This window comes from Platichthys flesus, chromosome 3 (genome assembly GCF_949316205.1).
Source record: "Platichthys flesus chromosome 3, fPlaFle2.1, whole genome shotgun sequence".
NCBI lineage: Eukaryota > Metazoa > Chordata > Actinopteri > Pleuronectiformes > Pleuronectidae > Platichthys > Platichthys flesus.
Genome location: NC_084947.1, coordinates 24,868,413 through 24,893,072, shown reverse-complemented (window position 1 = coordinate 24,893,072; position 24,660 = coordinate 24,868,413). Strand labels below are relative to the sequence as shown.

Below are 24,660 nucleotides of genomic sequence, written 5' to 3'. Positions count from 1 at the left end.
GGACAAAATATGTTAATTTAAAATACAGACAAAAACTAAACTGCAAAGCAAGCAGAAAAAGTTAAATACAACCAGGTAACACAGAACAGTTTATTTATTTAAAGAATAAATCCTGTTTCAATATTTAAAGACAAAAAAACTAAAAAAATACTAAGATTTCCTTTACACTTAAAATAATTGTTCTTTTTGAAACATCACACAAAAAATATAAACAAGTACAATTTTTTTTAATAAAAAAATGTAACTGTACACAGCAGAATATACCATTTATTGCAAACGGAACAACCTTGACACCTCAGTAACTATAAACAAAAGTATTGTAATTCGTCTACAGATATGAAAAGACAAAAAACTATTCTGATACAGCTCTCATCCTCTTCTCACTCAGACAATCAGCTGTGTTAAGACTGCTTTTCTCTTCCAGTGGCTCTACAAGTCTCCAGAGGCAGCACAGTATCTTGAATGAGACAAGACGCCATTCCGGTCCATTTTTACAGGGATTTCCAGTGAGTGAGGCCCTCTCTTCCCTCCTCCTTTCGATACCTGATGAAATTGTCTGTGACAGTCTTTTACAGTCCACACTAACAAAAAACTGAGCCACAATGATTAAATGTCCTTTGTGAACAGGCAAATACATAGTCCTTGGCTACATCAAGTCCCTCTGAGCAACGATGCACAGGAAACCTGGGCCAACATTGTTATAAAGTATTCCTGATCTTGCATTCAGATAAAAAAAAAAAAAGACATTCTGTCCTTGCTATTGCTCAAAGTTTATACAAAGCGCCTTGTTTAGAAATGATGGGTTTGTTTTCAACGTCTCAGCAGCTTCAGGCCAAACAAATACTTAAAAGCTACACTTAAATATCACAGGACAGGCTCAAGTTGATCACACCACTCACCAAAATAACAAGGTACTTTTACAGTATTCTGAAGTGTTGCCATTAATAAACGCTAACGTAGTGAAACCCTATGAACAAAAGTTGCCAAAACTACGCTGTGCTAAAGATATCTAAAAGAACAGCCATGACAAATGCCCCTGCAGTAAACGGTATCAGAACAAAATTGATTGGAAGGGACAGACAGTACCGTGCCTAAAAGAACATTCTTGTTGGAGATGCCGTGGAGAAGAAATAAACGTTTCAAAGCGCGATCTGTCTGTGGAAACATTTTATCCACTTCAGAGAGCCACGGTCTTCAATAAATAAGAGTAAGACAAGCACTGCCTTTTCCAACCCCATTTCATAAATGCCCATCCCCCACACATAACCCTGATCCATCAGTATAACTGGAATGAGTAAGAATAGTTTGGGTTCCCAGCCCCTAGTTTCACGACACTAAAGTTTCAAGGTTTAATCGTCTAATCTGCTGACAGTTCGTCAACAACTAACAGACAAACATCTGTTCCACTTCATGCTCAGTCACATCACATACAGTATTACACAGGAAGCCGGTCAGCAGAGCACCCAACACCACCCAACACTTCTCCCTCACAGCTGCTGGAAGTCTATTTACACTTGAGTGTGACGCTAGAACCAAGACTCATATGAATCATAACGCTAATACAGTGAGTTCTGAATTGATCAAATCCAAACCATAGTATCAACAAGTGCATAAACAACTAAATCAAAGAGTTACCCTAATTGTTACCTTTAGATCCAGGAAAAAGACCGGCCACACACAGGAGATTGCTACAGAAATGTAGAACATTTAGAGAAAATATTTCTGCGTAAAAGCTCTGGTAAAGGACACCCTGAAAGAGTAGATACAATCTTAAGGAAGGTGCTGCTCTTTCTACACTCTGTATTTGTATCCACCCAACGATCACTATGTCTACATAGAACCGCATCTGTTTCAGTGGACACCTTGACCACTAGCCCAAACTGGACAAACAATGTGCAACTGCAGTGAACAGAGACATAAACATAAAACAAGGTCCTTTTAGTGGCTGTTCTGGCTTCTGACCATTTCACTCAACGCAGTCCCCATTTAGCAATGGAGTACACAAGATACTCAATGGATCATGGGCTGAGATCTGCTGTTTCTGACAAGAATCAACTCCTCAACACATCAAGTCCTTAAAGTGCTTAGAAAAATGGAAAACTGAACATCCATAATTCTATGACCATTGGGCAAACTGTTACAGAAACTATTATTCAAACATCTACTTTTGTATCTTGTTTGCTTTCGAAACAAACAGGAACTTTTTAAAAAGTACTACTTGTACTGTGACTAAAAAGATCAGGTATTTATCTACTGACAGAACCTTTAATCAACCCAAAGTACAACAACTGCTGCTGATGCTACCGTTTGTCCTCTGTAACCTTATTGGCAGAAGGCCAAAGCTAAAGTTTCTCAAGTAGTGCTTTTATTTTATCTCTAATAATCTGACCACACCAGGCGTGGTTACTTCTATTCAGAGCAGATCTGAAACCACTAAGCAGACGCCACAATCCTATTCTGTTGAAGCCCCAGTGGAATCATTAACATTGGTAGTGCAGACACTAACAAAAGAAATACAGTATCTCCCACTAGTATCACAGATCAGATGATCAGATGCTGAGAGAGCAGCTCTCAGCATGGTTCAGCACAGAGTCCCACCTTCCACCTCCAGGTCTCATGGGTCAATATCAGTGTACAATGCTTTCACGTGGGATTATATTTTTAATCCTTGAAACACTCGGCGTGTCCCAAACTAAACTTAAATTCCATGATGAATTTTGCTCAGTGGGAGCTGTGTTTCAGTCTGCACCCCGATCAACAAGGCACAGTAAATAATCTCCAACAACTGGAGCAGACGTCATGTTCGACCAATCCTGAGTTGAATTCAATGTCAACTAGAGCCCGTAATGCAGCAGAGACACTGACCTCTAAACTACAACCCAAAAACCACTTTAGTTTCATCTTGATTAGGAAGGTCTTAAAGTAGCTCTAGCCTGTATTTTGACCCTGTGCTATCGTTATGTAAGGCAGGTTGTATTACCCATTTCAGCTTAAGTTACGATACATCCACCTATAGGAAAGTTATTGCATCATGAAGCCTGATAAACCTGAGCATTGCCTCAGGGGTCATAAAGTAACTGGGGGGAAAAGAATGGAGGTTTCTGTGTGTGTCCATTTACCATGTTGGACAAAAGACAGCAGGAACTAGTTCCATGACTAAAGCAGAGATAACACTGTGAGCAACATGGTCAACAAGTCACTGTTTAGCTCGATCATTATTTCCAGAGGTGAGAGGAGGAGAAGGAATTTTTATTTAAGGATTGAAAAACTAGCGGAAGAATATGAACATGTTGAATTACTGTCATCATACTTCCATCAACAGATTCCCATGCTTTCTTGTTTCAATACAAACCCAATTTAGATTTTTGCCTGGAAAAAATCAACAAAACATTCTGACATTAAGTTCTAGTTACTAGGTCGTCTACAACTGTTATTTTGAGGAACCAATTACCACGTCACTCACAGTGTCAATTATCCCACCCAAGAATCACAGTAGTAGTTTAAGTGTTTGCATGTGGGCATGTATGCATATAATATAGTAGCTAATCCATGGTGCAAGGTTTGAGGGCATTAAGAATTTGTTTTAAGACAGGGTAGCAAAAGACGTGTTAAGCAGTGTGTGGTCAGGTGGGACAAGTGTGTCTCATGTTCTAGGTGTAGAAAAAAAATGAAAATGTCACAAAATGTAGCAGCAATACAACTTAACATTTACCTATGACTATCTCTTACTAGGATTTGTCAGTTCCTCGTTAGGCTAAAAATGACAATTTATGATATGACGTCAGTAAAAGCCACCCTATCTCCAATCTTGGAATCCGGAGAGTGATGACATTCTGATTTTAAACTAGTAGAAAATAAATCTGTGGAATAAAACGCAGGAATTTTTCATTGTCCCTGTGTTGGGGTAGACCAGCAAACTTTTGATTTTACACAAGATAACATGTCAACCTGTCACACTCACCCATGTCTGAAATGTTGGGAGTTGTTAATAGTGGTCGGTTTACTGAGCCCCATAGCTGAACATTTAAATATTCTCCTGGGTGTCCTGTGATGATTTAACAGATTTTTTTTACAAGGTTTTGTTTTACTGCACTGACATTAGTAAAATTTGTGGGAACACAAAATTTGGACTTGGAAATGTTGAAGGTCAGAAATATTCTTCCCTGGAGAATATTGGTCCCAACAAATTAATCCTGCATTCAACCTGAACTTACTGCAAAAACAAAAGTCAGGTCAATAACATCACAACTTGAAATCCTTTTGATTCATGAATTGATAGCGGATTAAGATGGAGCATGATTCCGTTATTATGTTTGTAAAACTCTTTAAAACAATTACTGAATCAAGTTAAATTTGGCCAGTTGTATTGCTCCCAGCTATTTGGTTTTAAGACTAAACAGATTTTAAAGAGAATTAGAATGCACATCTGTATCTAATGCTCATCTCTGGTTTGAATTTACAGCCAATATGACCAGGTCCTGCTTGGACAACTCAACTTCCACACGTAAAAATCCTCTTTTGGTGTTTGACCTGTGACAGTTGACAGGTGGGTCGATGGAAGCTTGGGTTCAAAAGGACTTGGTAATTTGAAAGACAAAGGAGTGCCTGCTTAAGGACATTTGTCCAGATAAAGAAATGATATTCCAAAGAGTTGGTCTTTCACTGCTATGCCTCTATGCAGACAGTTTCACATAGTTCAATAGTTCTGCATAGCTCATTGTATGGACAAACTTGTACAAACCTATTCTAAAAGGTCTTAGTGTGTCTCCCTCTGCCTCCTCAGGCTGCTTTGTTGTGGTGAATAAATATATTGTTTGTGTCTGCAGTAATGACTGGAGGTTCCAATTGAGACAAAATATCCTATCTTTAATAAAAAAAAAAAACACTCTCAAACAGGCACTTCATCTGCTTTGAAATCACTTGCTTCACATCTCAGCACTTCAACCTCATTTACATTACATTACACCAAAAGAGGCGCATTACCACAGAGTATTTTAAGTATGTAAGCTAATCAGGTGACCTGAACCAACAGGCATCATGGCTGAGTTAAACAGATTTAAATGTTTGACCATGATCACAGTGCTCCTCAAAGGTCTGAGTAAGACTATTTTACTGTTGGAAATGGGCAGTGCAATTTTGCAGTGCACATGTAAAACATAATGATTTTACATTTTTGTCAAAACAAGTCAACATCCTGTCACTCGCATAAGGTCAGTGTCTCATGAAGTCAACCTGTTAGATGAATTTTCTCTGTTGGCCTGATCTCTGTAGGCATTTTAACTTACTTCTAGATACAGTCAACCATTCTTTCATGATTGACCAGATATTTATGACTTGTATAAAGAAGAACAACATTCACTATCACTCTAAGCAACATTTTAAGGTTATTTCTGCACTTTGTTACTGAGTGGTGAAGCTCCAAGGCTCTGTGGGGGCAGAGAGTGAGGGTGGGGGGGTAGTTGTCTGTCAGGAGGTCCAGCTGTGTCTCTGCCCACCGCTGCAGGGAGCTTAGAGGGGCAATAGCCTGGTGGTGTGGAACAGGAGGGGATTCAGTTCCTCGGCATGGACGGCCCGATGGAGCGATGGCTCTGAGCGACTCCGCTCGATTTTTGGCAGCAGGTCTTGTACCTGCTCAATGGCCACTAGGATCTGATGAAGGCAAACCAGATGTAAAGAAAACTGATTTAGATATGGTGTTCATATACATGTGGTTGTTACTATCAGGTCTGGATTTAACAAAAACTGAGGAGGTGCTTAATTTAATAATTGCCAATAAGTAAACATTATCAGCATTTACAAATCAATAACTACATGACAAATGAAATTCCAGTGAGACATGAAAGCTACAGTACATCCACAGTTACCTATACACAACTCACCTGTGGAAACAGGGGCCTCTCATCACGTTTAAACTTCAGGCAGTCAATAATCAGCCTTTTCATTGACTTGGGAGAGGTACTATACAGCATACTGAGGTCGGGAGACAGGTAACCACGTCCAACCATAAAGATTATCTAAGAAAGAAAAAACAGGAGGCCGTTAGTGAAAAGTGACAGTGCTTTTTAGGTGTGGGAATCTCTAGGCACCTCACGATACATCAAAGAATTTTATTTCTAAACATGACTTCTTTTTTTTTATTTATCACTTTAACTACTAGAGATACATCTCACATCTCTACAACCCACACTTAATGCTGATCTTTATGAAAACCTGCAGAATTCATATAGATGTTCCAACTACTTCCGGTTTTCAAATTAAAACGTTAACAGACAAAATACATAATATGAAAATAAAATTGGCTCATAAGAATAAAAGTCATTAGAGCTACACAGCTCAAAACCTGGAAAAATGACAAGGAAGATGTTAATTATATGGTCTTTTTTTTCTGACTGCATTTTCATATTTGGTTAATTAGTTAAAAACAATTTAAGCTAAATTTCAGTTTGTTTTGGAAACTGAATGCGTGTGCACACACAATGCAGGCTGCATCAAAGCATTTCCTCGAATCCTAAGATCAAGTTTTATTCTTAAAGCAAACAGTGCTTAAGCTGCCACCAGAAAGAGTGAGGAAGATACAGGTTTTATGTCAGCAGGTATATTTGAATTGTCATCTATGCGTTCGCTGAACAAAGATCAGTGTTGATGCTCTGTGATGATATAGCATCTAAAGATAATGTCTTGTGTCCTTCCATATAGCATTACATGGACATCTAGCAATGCATCTTAGAACAAAAACTGTCTATGTTGTATGTCCCTAGTGGAAGTTTGGATTCGTTTTTGTCGTTAAGATGATCGCACCAGCACCAAGCGCCAGGCATGTCCACTGTCAAGCATTAAAGCACACAATGGGATTAAATGGAATAAAGTTCAGAGTTTCAATCCCTATATCATCGCCATTTGCACAGGATCAAGCTATAGATAGAGGCAATATGATCAAGTAAACCCGGACCTCTGCAAGTTGCTTCTGTACATCCATTTGACCAGGGATGCAGACAACTGTAACACAGTCCAAACGTCAATTGAGTGGCTATAAAAATCAAATGGGTTGTGTAGGTTGTTGGTTTAAGCATGAAACACAATTTAACTAATGTGAAGCATGTTCAATTGCCATGCTCAGCTAAAATGAATAACTGGATGAATCAGATACCCTGCATTAGACTGAGTGGGTGTGATGTGAACACAGAGTGTGATGTAACCTGGTCTCTGTTGTTGATATTGGAGTAAGGCAGGGTCCCCGACATCAGCTCAAACAGCACTACTCCATAACCGTATACGTCAGACTGGAACGTATATGGGTTGGTGTCCTGCATCCTGATCACCTCAGGAGCCTGAGGAAGAAAAGGACAACATTTATATTATATATAATATAAATTTATATATACACATATATAAATTACTACATAAGAGGTTCAAGAAATCTAATTGAATCACCATCATATTGTCCAAAGTTGGACAGTGATAACCGAACTACATTATGTACAGTGCTGTGAAAAAGTATTTGCACCCTTCCTGGTTTCTTATTTTTGGCATATTAAATCACATTTAATGTTTCAGATCATCAAACTAATTTTTATATTAAACAAAGATAACCCAAGGGTTAGGGTTAGGGTTTATCCTGAAGGAGCATGTCCGGCCATCAGTTCGTGAACTCAAGCTCAAGCGCACCTGGGTTATGCAGCAGGACAATGATCCGAAACACACGAGCAAGTCCACCACTGAATGGCTGAAAATGAAGGTTTTGGAGTGGCCTAGTCAAAGTCCGGACTTAAATCTCATTGAGATGCTGTGGCATGACCACAAACAAGCCACCAAGGGTGGCACAACCAGTTATTAGGCTTAGGGGGCAATTCCTTTTTCACAGAGGGCCAAGTAGGTTTGGATAGATTTTTTCCCTTAATAAATGAAAACATAATTTAAAAACTGCATTTTGTAGTTACTCTGGTTATCTCTGTCTAATGTTACAATTTGTTTGATGATCTGAATCATTTAAGTGTTACGTATATGCAAAAAAAAAATTCACAGCACTGTATGCTACATCATCATCATCTCGTAGGCAGATAAAGGTTAATGGACCAAACTAACCATGTCCATGTTTCTGACTGAACTTTGCCACAGATATATAACTGTCTCAGATCAGATTTTTTGAATCGAATAGTATCATACAAAATTTGGCTTCACACAAACAAAGTCAATATACCCGGATTGACAAGACTGTTCATATTGCTTAATTCAAAAGAAGTACCAGTTGAATTTGAAAGAACGGGTTAAATGTCAAACCAACCTACGCCAAAGAAACATCTGAAGATCGCGGATTCCATGTACATTTAATTTATGATTGATGGAGTCATTTCCACTAAAGTGAGAAATTGTCTACGTCCCTTTTGTTTGAGTTATTTTTTGCTTGGTTTATCTATTTATTTGGGTTTTTAAGCACTTTAAGTTTGTTTAATAATTTCTAGAATTATATATGGAATTACCTATGTCTTTGGGAAGCGACACTAAAAATTAAATACTGGGTGCAACTAAATATGCAGTGGTGCACCTAAATGAAAAAGTTAAGCGCACCAGTGCAACCAAGGAAAACGTTAGTCTGAAGTCCTGATATACAGTAAATGAGAAGCTCACCATCCAGAGAATGGATCCACTCGGCTGTTCCACCTGTTGAGAGCCGCTCCACCGAGACTTCACTGTGGCCAAGCCAAAGTCGCCTATCTTAACAGTCCAGCCCTCATGGAGAAAAATATCTAGCAGCAGAGCTCAGGAATAATCTCAACACACAGCTGGTGCAATAATACTGTCAACAAAAACGGACTAAACCTATCTTCAGATTTTATTATGTCATGTTAATAATAATAATTGTAATAACAATAATAGCTTAAATTTATATAGCGCCTTTCAAGAGACCTAAGAACGCTCTATATATATGTCCATGAGGATATTGCTTCTGTTACACATTTAAGCCAATATGGATGCTATCACCTTTCCAGTTTATCTTTTTTGACCCTGACAGTTATTGTTACCTCTGCCAAAGAGGTAATGTTTTCATTTTAGTTTTTTTGTAAGCTAGTTTGCAAGGTTATACAAAAACTACTGAACTCATTCCCATTTAATTTTGAGAAGTGGGGCATAACCCAAAGAACCAACACAATTTTGCAGCGGAACCAAATAAATAGGTAGTTCGAAGAATCTTTTTCACGTTCTTTAACATGACAAGTTAGGGCGCTAAACTTGGCAGAGGTATATACCACCTGAGCCGCTTTCTAGTTATATTTCAAATACAAATCACCAGGGTAAAGACAAAGAACGACCATCTTGCGGTGCTAATACTACCACTCAATATATATATCTGCCTATTAAAAGGCTTTAATTCATGTTTGTGGTTAGCTTACTGCATAAGATTGTGTTCAAAATTGGCATCGTGGTGATTGTTTGAGACTACAGCATTGTAAGCACAATCACCTACCTGTCTCACACACTTTACTGGCAGTCAAAAGCATTGGAAAATAAGAAGGATACTATTTGATTTCAGATCTCGGTGAATTATGTTCTTCGCATGAAGGTAACTGAAAGAGAGAAAAATAATTCAATCATTGATTTCATCAAGGGAACAGCCAACAAATTTTTGAAAGACTCATCAGTTTTTCTTACACGTTCTCCTCCAGCACTATGTCTGAAACTGTGAAATACCTTTTTGCTTTTGAATTCATATTGTAAACTAGGTAAATTCGATTTTTTTTAAATCTACACAATTTTGAAGTTCAACTCAAAGAATTATCCATCTCTACCAAAACATACACTGACAATTGTCAAATATTTCAAATAGAAACTAGTGGCAGGTCTTACTCCATGCCCTGTGCCGTCTGTCTGGCCACATCAATGCGCCTCATTGTCTCAAACTTGGTTTCAGAGACATGCAGATGGCGGTACAGGCTGCTGCCTTCACACCACTGTGTGATGATGGCAAAGTTGGGCTTAGTCATGTAGCCCATGAACAGCAGGATGTTGACGTGGCGGGTCTTCCTGCAGAGAACAGCAATGATAACAGAGTTAGAAATTCCATTGTCTCATTCAAAGCCAGATGACGTTGAAGTTATTTAAACGTATATATATATATATATATATATATATACTGTTTTTTTTTTTTAAATGGGGGAGTACACCGGTAAACAAAACAGCAGCTTTTTCTTAGTCTTGAAACTGGTTTTCATGTATATCATTGTCTTTTCATGTCATGATCACACTTACTCTGACACAACTATAACGTTTAAATAACTTCATATATATATATATATATATATATATATAAATAAAAAAGGCATGTATCACTACTGACCGTAAGACCTGCATTTCATTTTTGAAGGCCTGTAACTGTTCAGGCGTTGGTTCTGTGACCTTGAGGATCTTGATTGCCACGTCTCCATGCCATTTCCCCTTGAAGACTGTCCCGAAGGAGCCAGCACCTATTCTCTTCTGAATGGTCACTTCTCGAGAGTGGACCTCCCAGTAGTAACTCGAGTCCCTGTAGCCACCTCGGTGCTGAAACAACACATGGACTGAAAGTTCTGAACTAATACTCACACAATAAATTAAACTTTTCTGCAGAACGCTTTTTTGAATGGATGTTTAAGGTTCTAACAGCCACTATAAGATTTCTGAACACCTGTCTAAAGACAATCAGTGATCAGTAAATAAGGTCTAAGACTACATACCACTTTCTTTTTGTCATCGGATGAGGAGGGCTTTCGCTCCTTGTGTTCTGAGGGAGACTTTGGTGGTCTCCTACCTGGAGAGCCAAGGGAAGAGGGAGGGCTGGTGGAGGGCTTCGGTGAGGGCTCAGGACCTGCAGAATTGTGAGGAAGCAAAACAATATGACTGATATATACTGAAAGAGACAAAAAACATTTACCCAAAAAACTCAAACCCTACCTGTTGGGATGTTATATTTCAGTGCTTCCTAAAAGAAGGAAACCACAGCATATTGTTAATTCACATTAGAAAACATTCATACATTGGTAATAAAAGAGTTTACATCAAATCAAAAGGTCTGACGAGAATCTGGTTAATGATTTCTAACAAAATACAAAAACAATATCCAATCTATTAATTTTATTTCAATAAACAGAAAGCTTTTTTAGACGTATTAATGTTTTATTCCATGGTACCAAGCTGAAACAACATAATTTTTTGTTGTATATTCCCTCCGTTTCAAAATACTTTTGGTCAATGGCCCAACTAAAGCGAAAGTTATTCTGGGTTTAAAAAATGTATTTAGCTTACTTGTTTACCAAATATCCTAATTGTTAGCAGATTAAATAGAGACACTGTATTGACTCTTGTATCGAAAGTCCAATGAGCTAAGGAGAGCTGATAATGGCTTAACAGTTCAAGTGAACCGCGGTTATTTAGTTAGCCCATTTTTATTATTTCACGATGAAAGACAGTTACAATAATAACCAATCTAAACCTGGTCACTGACCTCAATCATGCTGGCACTAACAGGGCCCACTGTGCTGACCATATGAACATTGGGAGTGGAGGTGGAGCGATGCCTCTGAAGGGACTGGCCATCTCCTCCAGGCATGGGGAAGTGAAAGGCCGAGGTTGGAGACAAGAGGTCCATCCTGTGGGATGAATTGAAATATCAACTATTTGTATTTACATTTCAATTTCACAGACTATGACCTTGCTGTCCTTCTAGTTAAACAATTTATTTCATGAGGGAGCTTACCCAGCAGGCTCTGGGGTTAAGGCTAGGTTGCTCTGTGAAGGGGAATTTTCTGGCAATAGTATCTGTGGGTACTCATCTGTGCAAGGATTAGGATCACACCTGGACAAAACATAAGGTAAAAGTGAGGGGACGAGACTCATGAGACAATATGAAACATGATGAAACAAGGGGAGGACAAAGGACATCCGATTGGTGAGGCTCTGGTTATGTGAAATGTTTGCTTTTTTAATATGGACCTAAAAAAGATAGCCAGCTAACAATAAAACATTTATCAAAAACCTTTAGTTAGATGACAAAGGTCTTTCTGATCTCGTAGTATCGCAGATGAAACTAAAAGGACAGTAAAATATGAATCTGGTGAAATAACGAAAAACTAATGTGATATCAACTATTTCCCAATTTTAGGCTGTGGATGTTGACTTTGGATTTTTTTTCCTGATGATTTACACCTAAATTCCCTTCACTGTAGCACCAACATTTCAGCTTACAGCAGAAAGGTTTAATCCTTTTTTAACAAGAGGATGTTGTCTTATATTTGTTGGATTTGTGTTGTCCTTATCACTACCTCATGCACTGTTACTGTTAAATCTTGACCCCAGACACAGCACCATTAAGTCTAGACAACAGCAAAATATATATATATTTTTTTAAATTTCATCTATCAGAGCAGGTGCAGTTTGTTTAATTCTGAAGAAATATTTGAAGTTCAGGAGACCTATACTATCTGTGGCAGATCAGTTACAGAAAGAGTGACAAGGTGAAAAATAATTCTTTGACAGGCACAGAATTCTTCTCTAACTCACCGTTTGCTCACAGTATCCATGTCGACGCAAACAGTAGGGACCTTGCTACTACAGTGCTGGTGAAATTTGTAGCCACATGTCTGACATCTGAAGCCATTAAAAAGAAACTTGTGGCAAAAATCACAGTAAGCTAGCTTGAAGAAGGTTTTCCGTACCTGCAAAAACAAAGAAGCCATGGTAAAAAAAAGAAATAGGCAAAAAAAAATAAACAAAATATAATGTGTTTTTTCAAGTTCTGGATAGGCTGGCATTGTGTAAACACAAAGTATTTTAGAGAAGAAGTTAAAAAAAAGAAAAAACAGGGCACGTGTGTTGGCCAGCTACTTACAAAGTTATGCATGGTGAGGGGAATATCATCAAGGACCTCGACTAAAAGCTCCTCTCCAACCAGAGGAGTGATGTCTGTGTCCCAGTCTGTCAGTCTCTTACGACTAAAGAAGCAAAGACACAAAAAGGAAAAGAGTTAAATGGCAAAACTCAGGTTGCAGACCCTTTATTTTACAGCCGTTTTACAACCTTTCCTTTTCCATTGATTGTTTATGGTCTGTTCCGGAGGGGGAACCAACTCAAACATTGTTTTTTGTGAAACAGAGCAACTTCAATATAGCTTTTTTTCCCCCTACTTTGTGTTTTTGAAAAAAAAAAAAAAAAAAAAAAAAAAATTAGATTATTTCTGTTTATTTATTAACTGATTCTGAACGGTGTTTTATATTGAAAAATGACCGGATCGACATCTACGCATGTCAAGAGGCTTGTCTCGGTCACGTGACCTTTTCGCTAAACACAAACCCACACGATATTTGGCAGACCCATTTGTCAACAAACCAGGTGAATCCAGCATGTCTGTGCAAGAAGAACATCAGCTGCTGGAGATTGCAAATTACAGCGGCCTTAAAAGTATGTTCGAGAAAAGAACTCTGCCGGTGTTCTGGATTAAAGTCACAGCAGAATTCAGCACTAAAAACTCTGTTGCCATTTCCGACATCATATCTGTGTGAAGCAGAGTTTTCTGCTGTGATGGCAAACAAAACGAAATTACGGAGTAGACTGGACAACAGCAACACACTTCGGGTGTCATTGTCACCCATTATCCCTAGATGGGACCGCCTTGTTGCAGATAAACAGGCTCAGGGATCCCACTGATTCAGCGTTGTGGTTAGTCATATGTTTCATGTACTTTATATTGTTTCTTTATTTGTGATTTATTCATTGTTACTCACTGTTGTGTTGTTGGTGCCATGTTACGAGGACGCTGCTAATGAAGTTGCATAAGAATACACATCAGTTTCACATTTATTATTATATTGAGAAAATACCCCAGCTAGTCGCATAACATTTTATCTTGTCAGATTTATCCACCACATACCTCTAGTGACATCGGTGGAATTTTTTAAATAACAAAAAAAACTCTCCAAAGCAATGGAGCTTTGGTATCCGTCCGTCTCAGTCTTTCTGGTTACTTACCACGCAATAATTCATTTGAGGCAGCCTATTAACAATTCGTTAATTTCGTTATATTAAAAATCTTCCACCGTACCAAAGGGGCCTCCGTAGTGAGGTTCCGTAGCCACACCTTAAAGGCCGGTCCTTGAAAATATTGTCTGACATCCAACTGGTCCGTAGCGCAAAAAAGTTTTGGACCGCTGGCATAGCTGACCTAGAGATCTGATCTATGAGGGGGACAGACTGAAATAATAAATAAATAATAGTCTATGCACACTTATCTGACCTTGGTTTGTGTCTGTTAAAGAGATATATGATCTCTGGATACGAGATGTGAAGCACTCGAGCAGTGTATAGATTATATAACACTTATAGTGCAAATTAATTGGACAGCAGTATTTTAGTTTCAATCCAGTCTAAAAGTGACTATTAAAGAGGATTTGCTGAACTTAGTTGAAGGCAATGCATTGTTGCCCAGCTGTTTTGCAAACCTTTGCCTTAAAGCTGACATGTGTTATGTTTAAATAATTTTACATTAGTTTTTTTGTGTGTTGGATCCTTGGTGAATGTTCACGAAATTTAAGAGCCCATGATAAAGAAATAGCCCTTACATACAATAGGTGTTAGTCTGATGTAGATTAATAGATTCTGCACTTGTGATAAAGAAATTATATAAAAAGATCAGTGCCAATGCCTAGTTCAGACAATGTTTTTTTAATTGAATAATTTGAAATTTACTATGCATGTATTTTTTTGAGTCAAAAATTTTCAATAGAATATATTTCAACCGGGTTTCAGTAGTTACCACTGGTGGGGCGCGCCACACGTGTTTGCTATCCCTGCTCTAGAGAGTTAAGATTGATCGTCATCTCGGCGCTCCAGAAAGTGAAAGGTCCATGTTTAGTTGTTATACTGTCGTTTATTAGTGTTCTTAGGCAGACACAAGAGGCTATTGTTTATTCTGTTGTGTTGGTTCTTTGTTGTCCCTAGAAGTTCAGATGCACTAGTCCTATACTATTTGAAACTCAGCAGGTAAGATATCTGTACTTTTACTCAAGTATGGCTTACAAGTACTTTATACACCACTGGAACCATCAAATATCAGAAGAGAGATGATCATGAATTAATGATTTGCATAAACCTGGAAAGTTAACAAAGTAATGTCAAAGAGTTTAAACATCAGTTCAAGGTTAGTATGGTTGAATTTTTTGGGAACAAGCAGCACTATAATTGGTGTGAAAAGGGCGATGTCTGATGATGACAATTATGTCAATTTCCCCATGGTCTGGTGTTACATAAGTAAATTGTAATATTGATTTTTAATATTTCTAATACAATTGCAAAACAAATCTGAAGCCAGGTATCATAATATGGACTATTGAAACGGGAGCTACAGGCATTGTCCCCACACACAAACTCTATTTATACTTGTTTTACAAATTAATCAAAACTTAAATACACAAGATAAGCCTGCACAATACTTAATTATCTGCCGTCAGTCTCAAAATGATGTAATGTAGAAACAAAACACATGGTACAATTATGTAGCCCTGAGACTAGTGACAATTGTTTGCGGTTGCTTCTTCAGATGACTGTATAACTCCTCTCAGACATGGCGAAATGAGAGCGATTAAATGCATTAATCACCAACATCTGTTACTAGGCTGACTGCCACCATTACAGGCTATGTTAGCCATTTGCCCACTTGCATGTGTGTCTTTATATATGTTCATATATTCATGTTTATCTAATTATATTATGTATACAAATTTTATTCTTGCACTAATTTTTAATACACTTAACATCTGCTTTACCATAATTTACAGGATATAGTCTAATGCACAACTTTTGTATTGTTTCATTATTATCTTTAAATCTGTATTTATATTTTGGTTTTAATACTCAGGCTCAGTTACTTTTCCTACCTTATACTACTTCTCTCATCTCAAATTTTCAATCATCTTGTGCTTAAAATATCGGTATTGTCAATATCACCATTAGCATATACTTCATTACAGTGACAGCTTGGTATTAGTTCTGGTGTTTCACTGCAGATTATGTGTACTTAATACTTTTTACAATTCTTACGCTCCATCTATCTATCTTAATATTTTATGTGGTTGTTAAAACCCATTATCCCTGTGTGGTGTATGGGGACATTCAGCAGACAATAATGTAATCTTACCCTTCTAGAAGGCGGAACACTGCACAGCAGTCTTGACTTAGGCCTCTCACTTTGAGTGCTTTGTCTAGACTCTCGTACACAGTCTGTCCTCCACGAACATTCACCTGTTAACAGAAAATTGTATTTGTAAAAGTGTGACTTTGGATTGACATTTACACAGATAACATGGAGGCATACTCAAAGTACTAAGAAGCATAAATGAAAGTCAAATACAGAATTAATGTTGACACTACAAATGACCTACGTTGTGACAGAGAATTTCTAGACTAAAACTTCAGTCCAGAGCACAGATCCTTTTTTCACCCCAAACAATGTGACATTCCTGTTCTCACCGCAACAAAGCTGACAGACAACACTGGGATGTCAGTCAACCCCAGCTGCTGCTTCAATGGCATTTACCACACAAGATTTGTCACAACTATTGTATTGTTTATGCTACCAATCAAATATTATGAACCTTTTATAAAAGCAGTGCATCTCTCTAACTATCTGTTTGTTAAGTCCCCAAAGCATATCAGAGCTGAGGACCTATATGGATTGTCTGCAATATTTAAAGAAAGGCTGTAAAAAATGTTATCAAATTGTTATCAAGTGTAGAGAGTAGATATGTGGAGACTGAGATTTCTAGATGCTCTGCACTGTATATGCTAGAACATGTTGTTTGGTGTCTTAGAGGGAGATTTGAATAACATGAACACATTGTCGACAACAACACTTGAACTACCATGCACAATCAGCATAATCTCTAACATAACAATATAGCACAATGGCACCAGGAGAGCACCATATATATAAACTATTTCTAAATATAATTAAATCTATGTCTGATAGGAATAATGAGTAAAATAAGCCACAGATGGCAGCAAGCACCATCTGCGAAACTTGAAACCAACTGCCCACTAGCTTACTCATTCAATTTGTTGTGATTGATGTTAAATTTTGGTGCGAGTAATTACACTTACACCCCACAGTGCGGACGTAAAGGTGGCAACTGGCAACTCTCACTCAATCAACTAGTTACAACATAGTCATATTTGTATTCATTGAATGTATTGTATGCTACTGCGTCATTGTTATAGAGCCAATCATCTTACCACTGTCCTCTGTTTGTTTGGGAGGTAGACTCGGATGGTGCCCCCACCTCGGGGTACATCCTCTGGACTAGTCTCCCCCGAGGAGGAGTAGGAGGAAGAGGTGGAGGACATGATAAGATGCAAGAGAAGCTTGGGGATGTAGTACTTGCAACACTGCAACCTAAGGACAGCTTCATGCACAGCCGCATGAACCAGGAGTTACCTCTTTACTTACAACCTGCAACAACATAGACATATTTCAGTTAGAGGAAAATATAGCTTGTGTAAATACATTTTCTATCAAATATAACATAATAGATCTACTCAAATCAGAATTGCCATCATATTAAACAATTAAATTTGAAAGGATAAATACATCAAATTCGCATGTTTGTTGGGGATAAATGCATGTACACTCTTTTAACACTGCTCTTAGTCGTATGGAGACAAATTGATGGCAAACACTACAGAAACCCTGATTCTCAGACAACAAAATAAGCTCAATCAAAAATCCTGACTTCACAACATCATTGAATTTACTCGATACTTCAGATCTACTTTAAACAGTCATGAAGGCCAAGTCTTGATTCTCACACGGGAGGAAAACAATTACCTTAATTACTTAAATGTTTAGTTGGGTCTGGCTTTTAAGTACTTTGCTGCACGAGCGACAACGGCGTTTACATTCCCAATCACCAACAGATATTAACTTTCCCTGCTGTGACCAATCACGTTATCAAGCAGGAAGTTACATTAATGATGAAATAAAGCGCTGACAGTCGAAGTTGTAACGCAGGAAACTTGCAAACAACTCGAATTATGCTAATGCTAGATGACGTTAGCCAGTTAGCTTGACATGGGATTTGCAATGTAATATGACAGTTTGAGCTTTGGAGGCCACGTTTCTCTAAGGGCGCAAGTTGAATGACTTGATAACTGACCCCCTACGTAAGAGTGGTCGTAAGTAGTTGAAAACTGACATAATGGCGAAATAATGCTAACAACGATTAGTTATCGAAGCTTTTGTACACTGAAACCGTGATAGCTAGCTAGCTAGCTAAATGCTCACGGGGATGGGAGAGGAGATTACCCAGCTAACTTAGTAGCTAGCTCCCTGGAACAGTCACTGTATCGAGCTTTAACGCTTACATCGCTACTTGCCAGCTATCGTTAGCCAACTTGGGGGGGCTTTACCAGCGCATCAGTTTGTTGGCTACATCTACTTTTCTCAAAACACACAACCGTGACTTAAATATATCACATGCGTAAAACAGCACTGCTCAGTGCATATTTGTCATATTAGCAGCAAAACCACGCTCCGTCAGAGGGTTTTAATACAGTTTGGATACAAAACACAATCTTACCTGTAGCAGCCATCTTGAATTCTCTCAATCTGGAGTCGGATCTGTCAAGAACTTCGGGGGAAGCGGAAAACCTCCGAAACGCTGAGTCGCCATTGGTCAATTCTTGTAGCCGTGTCCAGTCATTTGACAACATCAGCTGTGCGGGTAGGATCTCACTGTGTCTCAGTCCCGTCAATCACACTTCTCAGCCATACCGACCAGTACTAACAAGTAAATACATACATCGTTTGTTATTCATGCACCTGAGAATTAGAATCTTTTGCAAGAGCAGTGCGAAAAGTGTGTGACAAATATGCAAATGCTTACAACGACAGGAGGGAGACAAAATTATTATTTGCCCATTGTGGAAATTCTACAGGAAACTTAAAACTCGATATGTTAAACCCCCCTTACATTTCTTTCAAATGTTATACAAAGAAAACTAAGATCTGGTGGAGAGATAGAAATTTAATTGGAGAACCTTCAAATTTTTTGTTGGTGGCAAGGAAAATTGGGACTTTCTTATCTTAAACTGCTGTTATCCTCTATACAGCAATGAAAGTAGAGAATAAAGAATATGTACCTAGTGGAAAAAATAACTGCAAAATTCGATATAAGAACTAAAATTTAAAACCACTATGATAAGAGTTGTACAGAATGAAACGAAATTGGACAACATACAACTTCAGGACATCATTTTAACAGTGTCGTCCTTTTTTCATACAGCATTTGTTTTGTCATTGTGCCAGTAGGTCCTTTTTACCTGCCTAATGTAAACAGTTCTTTTGTGTATTTCATTGCACTTTGTTTCAATGATAAGAGCAGCTTATAAAGTAAAATGCCAATTTTACAAATGGTATTAAAAAATTGGTTCAAAAAGGTATATATAATTACTGGGATTATGTGTTAATATATTTTATACATGGACAGGTAAGATTCTCTTTCCCACTATTGACAATACAATATACCATTGAGCCTTTACAGGTTATTACAACAACCTTTATTACAATAGTTTTGACAAAACAGGCTTAGTTCAAAAATACTGACACTCATTGATAGGATGCAGTCTGATCAGCCATTTACTACAAAGGTGACCATAGTTGCTGACTAAAGCAAAAATTGATAGCAGATAATTCTAATGAAATCTCACGTAAGACTTTTACGAGTCCAAAATGCAGTTAATGACGACAACTTTGGTGGAGCCTTTTAAATCCTTTATTGCACACTGAGGAACCTCCTTTTCTTTGCTGTGTGGGTATACGCATGGTGACGCCACTCCACGTCTGCTGTGCTCTCATTCTCCAGGGTGCCCAGCTTGATCATGTACACTAAACAACAGAACAGATGTTAACAGTTAAAACATCTCCAAAGAACTGCAGCAGAAAAGAGAATTTGGACAGGATTTTGATAAATTTCTCAATTATTCTTTTTCCCCCTCATTCCTGAATGATTGCCTCATGTGCAACACACTTTTCGAAGGGTGGTTTGTGAACAGTGAATATTTTACATATGATACAGTACTTTCACTTAAAACCTGCTGTTGGCTTCTTCCAGTGGTTTAACACTGATCCTGAATTTAAAAAAGGGCAGTTTGAAACCTCAAGTATCAGACCGTAAATTGAATTCATGTGCATCCGGTACAGACAAAGGCCTGGTTAAATAAAACCAACTCAAAAAAATTCACAGGCATGAATTCTTTAATTTGGTATTTACCGATTTGTGAAAAGCTTACATTTGGCTTTTCCAGTTTCTAGACATAAAACAACCCCTTCACTAAGTAGTATACTCTGGCAAAAAAAAAAATCAGCATTTTACTCATAAAAAAATAAGCCTGGTTTGAGTAGTAAAATGTAGAAAACGTTGTTAACATGGTGTATTAAGTCAGTCATCCGTTCATCCCCCTGAATTTTGTCACTTAAAAAGGCAGAACATCCCTGCCAACATTTTATCAACCTGATGGCTAAACGGCAGGTCGATGATACCACCTCTCACGTGACACCTGTTGAGATTGAGTTGGAGGTTGCACCTAAACCACTAAACAACCAGACTTACTGAAAATTAAATGGAGTATAAATTAAAACCATAATGTGGTATTAAGTTGTGTTTGCATAACATCTGATAAAACGACTCCGAAATTGAATGCTAGTTGAGACGATGTTGATGCAGCAATCTGATGTCAGTTCAACTTTCACGAATTACAACAACCCCTGACGATGCAAAGGTTTAAACATTTGTTTCATTTATTTTAAATGTTGAAATGTTTGCAGAGACTGACTCTGCCTTTCTTCTGTTCTTAGTTACCCTCACCAGGCAAGGACCCATCTCTGTACTGCAAGAATCTGTATCTTCCCATACTTACATTTCATTTCAAACCTGGGTCCTACTTCTGTCAGCTCAACATTTTTGTGGTCTGTTTTCTTGTAGGTGTGATGTCTGCAACAGAAAAGGATTACTGCTCTTATTACTGTAACACAAGATCTGTGAAGCATTTACATAGGGGGAGCACTTCCCACTGACCTGAACGAGATGAAGTCCTCCTGGTTGGCAAATGTGATAACACGCCTACTGTCCTCCTTCGGCACTGGAAAAAGATACTTGAGGATATTCGATACCTGTGTGAGCAGAATTAATTAGTTTTACGCACACAACAAGTGGTGAAAGAAAATATCAGTGTTTGTGTACAGCACAAGGTCCAGCACTCACTCACCCTCTTGCCGAGCTGTGAAGAGAAGTTATGAAAAATTAGGTGGGGGTAGGCCTCTGACATGGTGCCTATGTCTGGAACATCATGCCTCATTACCACATTGTAAAGTGTGAAATAAGCTGTAGGTCCAAATGGCAAGTGGCACACCACCAGGCCATCTGTAGATATATTAGAACAAAAAATTGAATTAGATACACTACAAAGTGCAGTTAGATTATAGGTTTTCCGTAGTGTGGGCGTGAACATGACAGCAGGTCTTAAGGAGGATATCAATGGACTTTTAGGCTGAAAACATGGTGTAAGTGAAGCCGTTTCGAGTCTAATATGAATGTTGGGGCTTGCAGACCCTTGGATGTCACCACACTAGCAGCATGGAGGCATGTTATGTTTTTTCACTTCTGAAAAAGAGGTCACCAGTTACTTCAATTGTAAACGCTGTTTACCCCTGAGAATCTAGAAGGGTTTTGTGGTCTCAAATAACTTCCTCTGGATTCATGTGTTGCATGACAAGCCATTCACTATCTGTGGAGATATTTCAGTCGAACCAATATACATCAAATGACACCACCCCGTATCAAGAAGTGATAGCAAATATGTCCAAAGTTCATCGATCAAGTGGTTCTTGGCTGTTTCATGACAAAATTATGAGGCTGCTAATGTGTATTTACATTTTCATGAAGTCATAATAAACTGGTGTTGCCATTGGTTTTAAATAAATCAGTGTAACTCTTGTATGCTACTGAAATAATGAAACATTATACAATCTGCCCTTCTGTTCCTGAGCTATGTCATTGAAAAATGGCAAGAAAGCTGTCCAACATCTATTTTCAGCTTCAAAGTTAAGTTAACAGGCGTGCATACCAGGCTGTCCTCTTGTTTCGTGCATGATGACGAGGTCTGTAACGTTGTTGGCTTTGCAGGCTCGCACCAGCGAAGCGATCTCATGGTTTCCTCTGTTCATGCGCTGGGCTCCAGGGAACATCAGCTTTACCTCCTGTAACAAGTTCCACACCGTGCATCATGTTATTCTCTGTTCAATATTTCCTCCCACTCTTTACCGATCGATTGTTAAGTACAAAATAGACAGTAAAATAGGAAGCTGTATGAGGCTTTATGTTGCTCTTTAGTGACATGTAACTGAGGTATATGTATGGTTCTTAAGCCAGATAAACATGTTTCACCCAAATAACTGTTCTTCTTTTACTTTCAGACAGCAGTTTATAAGCAGCATTACTTCTTGGTTGGTTAACAGTGATGTTAGCTAACAGTGAGCTTACCCATTTAGAGTCCCTGTAGCTGTAATGTCAAATAAATGCAGGATTATGTCTCTGTGCAGATATGGAGTGATGACCTGTCAAAGGGTTTCCCTGCCTTTCAGCCCTTGTGTTTGCTGGAACAGGCTTCAGGCTGTTTAAGGCGCGTAACAATGGCCAGAAATGTTAGAACGGGTTATTATTATTATTATGATGATGATTGCTGGTGGACTGAAATGTAGTGTTATCATCTTTATCTAAGGTCGGAGAGCTGTATATAATGTAAAGTTATGCTTTGTATTCATATTTCTTAAATATTTTTGATAGAATTTCATCGGATACCAGGCAAATCATTTGGTAATAAGTGTTATTATATTAATACGGTCATGTATGACTCATTGTATACTAAAAACGTAACTCTGAACTGTTACACAAATTTCAGTATTGCATATTCAGTGCATCTGCAGCAGTACAGTGATTAAAGATTATCCCATACTTGGTGGTGTACCAGTTGAACAATGTTTCCATTTAGAATATAATCTATACTAAATTACATGGTTGATGTGTAAAACTACATAGCAGGCCCAAACAACAAAGTGTTCCAGTAAATATTTAACATTCATTGTCAACTACTGTAGATATCACGCAACACAGCTTATACATATGGAGTTAATAATGGGGATCAGAGTGAAAGGTGTCTGCAGCATAACTTTCCCTTCCCTGCTCACAGACACTTAAACAGTGGGCTGTGACAGAAACGTGGAACTTTGAGAAGCTAGTTTACATGTGGACTTCATTGTTGCCCCTGTATCACACTAACGTCTAGCAATCTCATGATCAGTCTGCTGTCCGAACTGAGGGAGTCACCACAGAGAAACTGGCCTGACCTTAGCAAACATTTTGAGTCTGGAGCTCGGGTCTCTGGAAGTAGTGACCATGACTTTCGGATCTTCCACTCCGGCCCATTTATACTCATCATCCATGTGAGAGCTGATGCCTGCACAGACCAAATGACAAATACATAATTAAAAAAAATCATAAATTAAAACTGATAAGCCTTTTTATTTGTTGAACAGAGTGATGAGATTGAATGATGTTGAAACCAGCAAAAAATCGTGACACCAACCTTCTGCCCCTTCATCGTCATACTCCAGTAGATTCTGTAGCTGCAGAGCTTCTCTGCGTACCTCAGTTGGAATAAGCAAATTTTCTGCAGAGAGGGAAAGAAAACAACTTAAGTATTACAAGGATTAGGATCATCCCAAAGTGCAGACAATGCAAGGAGTAAAAGAGAATCTACTGAACGTGCCATCCTACCTTCAAGTGCTCCCTTCAACTTCTGTTTTTTCTCCTCTATTGTGCGGAGCCTGTCCTCCTGTGCCTTCCTGTACAGGTACTCTCTCCTCTGTCTCACTTCCCGACGAAGCTGTCAACATTACATTACGATCATTACATCAAAGTTTTTGCAAAAAGATTCAGGCTCTAAATGGACACATGATATTTCAAGAGAAAAATGTGACTGATGAGACATGGGATAAGTTCTCAGGTGAGACAGACAGGCTGATACAGGCAGATTTTTACTGTGAGTACATCTACCTCATCAGTCTGTGTAATTGATTACGTGTAGTTTTAAGATGCGAGATGTCCAAGATTTACTGATCCTACATATATTGATCCTAGATTTACTGGTCATATTCTATTGATCAACCCAATCTAACAAGAGTTAATGTTGAACGGTAGTTTACATTTGAACAAACTACACACTCGTTGGGAGACGGCTTCATCAAAAACAACGTGTATAACTGTGGCAAGGAACGTGGATAGTTAAGTTAGTTCGCTGAATTAAAACATAGAGGGGCCAAAGTGTGACGGTAACACCAGTTAGGATATTAGCATGAATTAACGATAACATACGTTTCGCTTCATATATATGTTTCAGTTAGTTTATGACTTACCATGTTTTTCTCTCGCTGGTTGTTGCATGGAAGATAAACTCACATGGAAGGAGGAAGTAGACGAACAAGGGTATGTTTCATTGGCTAACTCAGTAGCCAATGAGAACGCTCGATACTGGCTGGTGAGCTTTTCAAAATAAAAGCTCGAGATTCAAGGATTAGGTGCTGAAAAT

General features: G+C 38.3%; 2 protein-coding genes across 3 annotated transcripts; both read right to left on the bottom strand.

The window, feature by feature from the left end:
- Positions 1–211: 211 nt before the first annotated feature.
- On the bottom strand, positions 212–18,665 carry araf (A-Raf proto-oncogene, serine/threonine kinase). Its single transcript, XM_062384801.1, has 16 exons — positions 18,597–18,665; positions 17,254–17,470; positions 16,160–16,263; positions 12,860–12,962; positions 12,532–12,686; positions 11,729–11,827; positions 11,477–11,621; positions 10,927–10,954; positions 10,710–10,840; positions 10,334–10,536; positions 9,844–10,020; positions 9,517–9,563; positions 8,626–8,744; positions 7,197–7,328; positions 5,880–6,014; positions 212–5,649 (listed from the first exon to the last, which is right to left on the bottom strand). Exons 2-16 carry the CDS (start codon positions 17,362–17,364, stop codon positions 5,509–5,511), a joined length of 1,830 nt encoding a protein of 609 aa, XP_062240785.1. The 5' UTR covers positions 17,365–17,470; positions 18,597–18,665; the 3' UTR covers positions 212–5,508.
- An 887-nt stretch (positions 18,666–19,552) lies between these two features.
- Positions 19,553–24,588, bottom strand: imp4 (IMP U3 small nucleolar ribonucleoprotein 4). Of its 2 annotated transcripts, XM_062384798.1 has the most exons (10): positions 24,488–24,588; positions 23,850–23,958; positions 23,659–23,742; positions 23,420–23,529; positions 22,141–22,273; positions 21,376–21,437; positions 21,283–21,294; positions 21,093–21,187; positions 20,935–21,008; positions 19,553–19,903 (listed from the first exon to the last, which is right to left on the bottom strand). In XM_062384798.1, exons 1-10 carry the CDS (start codon positions 24,488–24,490, stop codon positions 19,791–19,793), a joined length of 795 nt encoding a protein of 264 aa, XP_062240782.1. In that variant the 5' UTR covers positions 24,491–24,588; the 3' UTR covers positions 19,553–19,790. The 2 variants fall into 2 exon arrangements, with proteins under 2 accessions (XP_062240782.1, XP_062240781.1); XM_062384797.1 differs by having other exon boundaries at positions 21,283–21,437.
- Between the last annotated feature and the right edge of the window lie 72 nt (positions 24,589–24,660).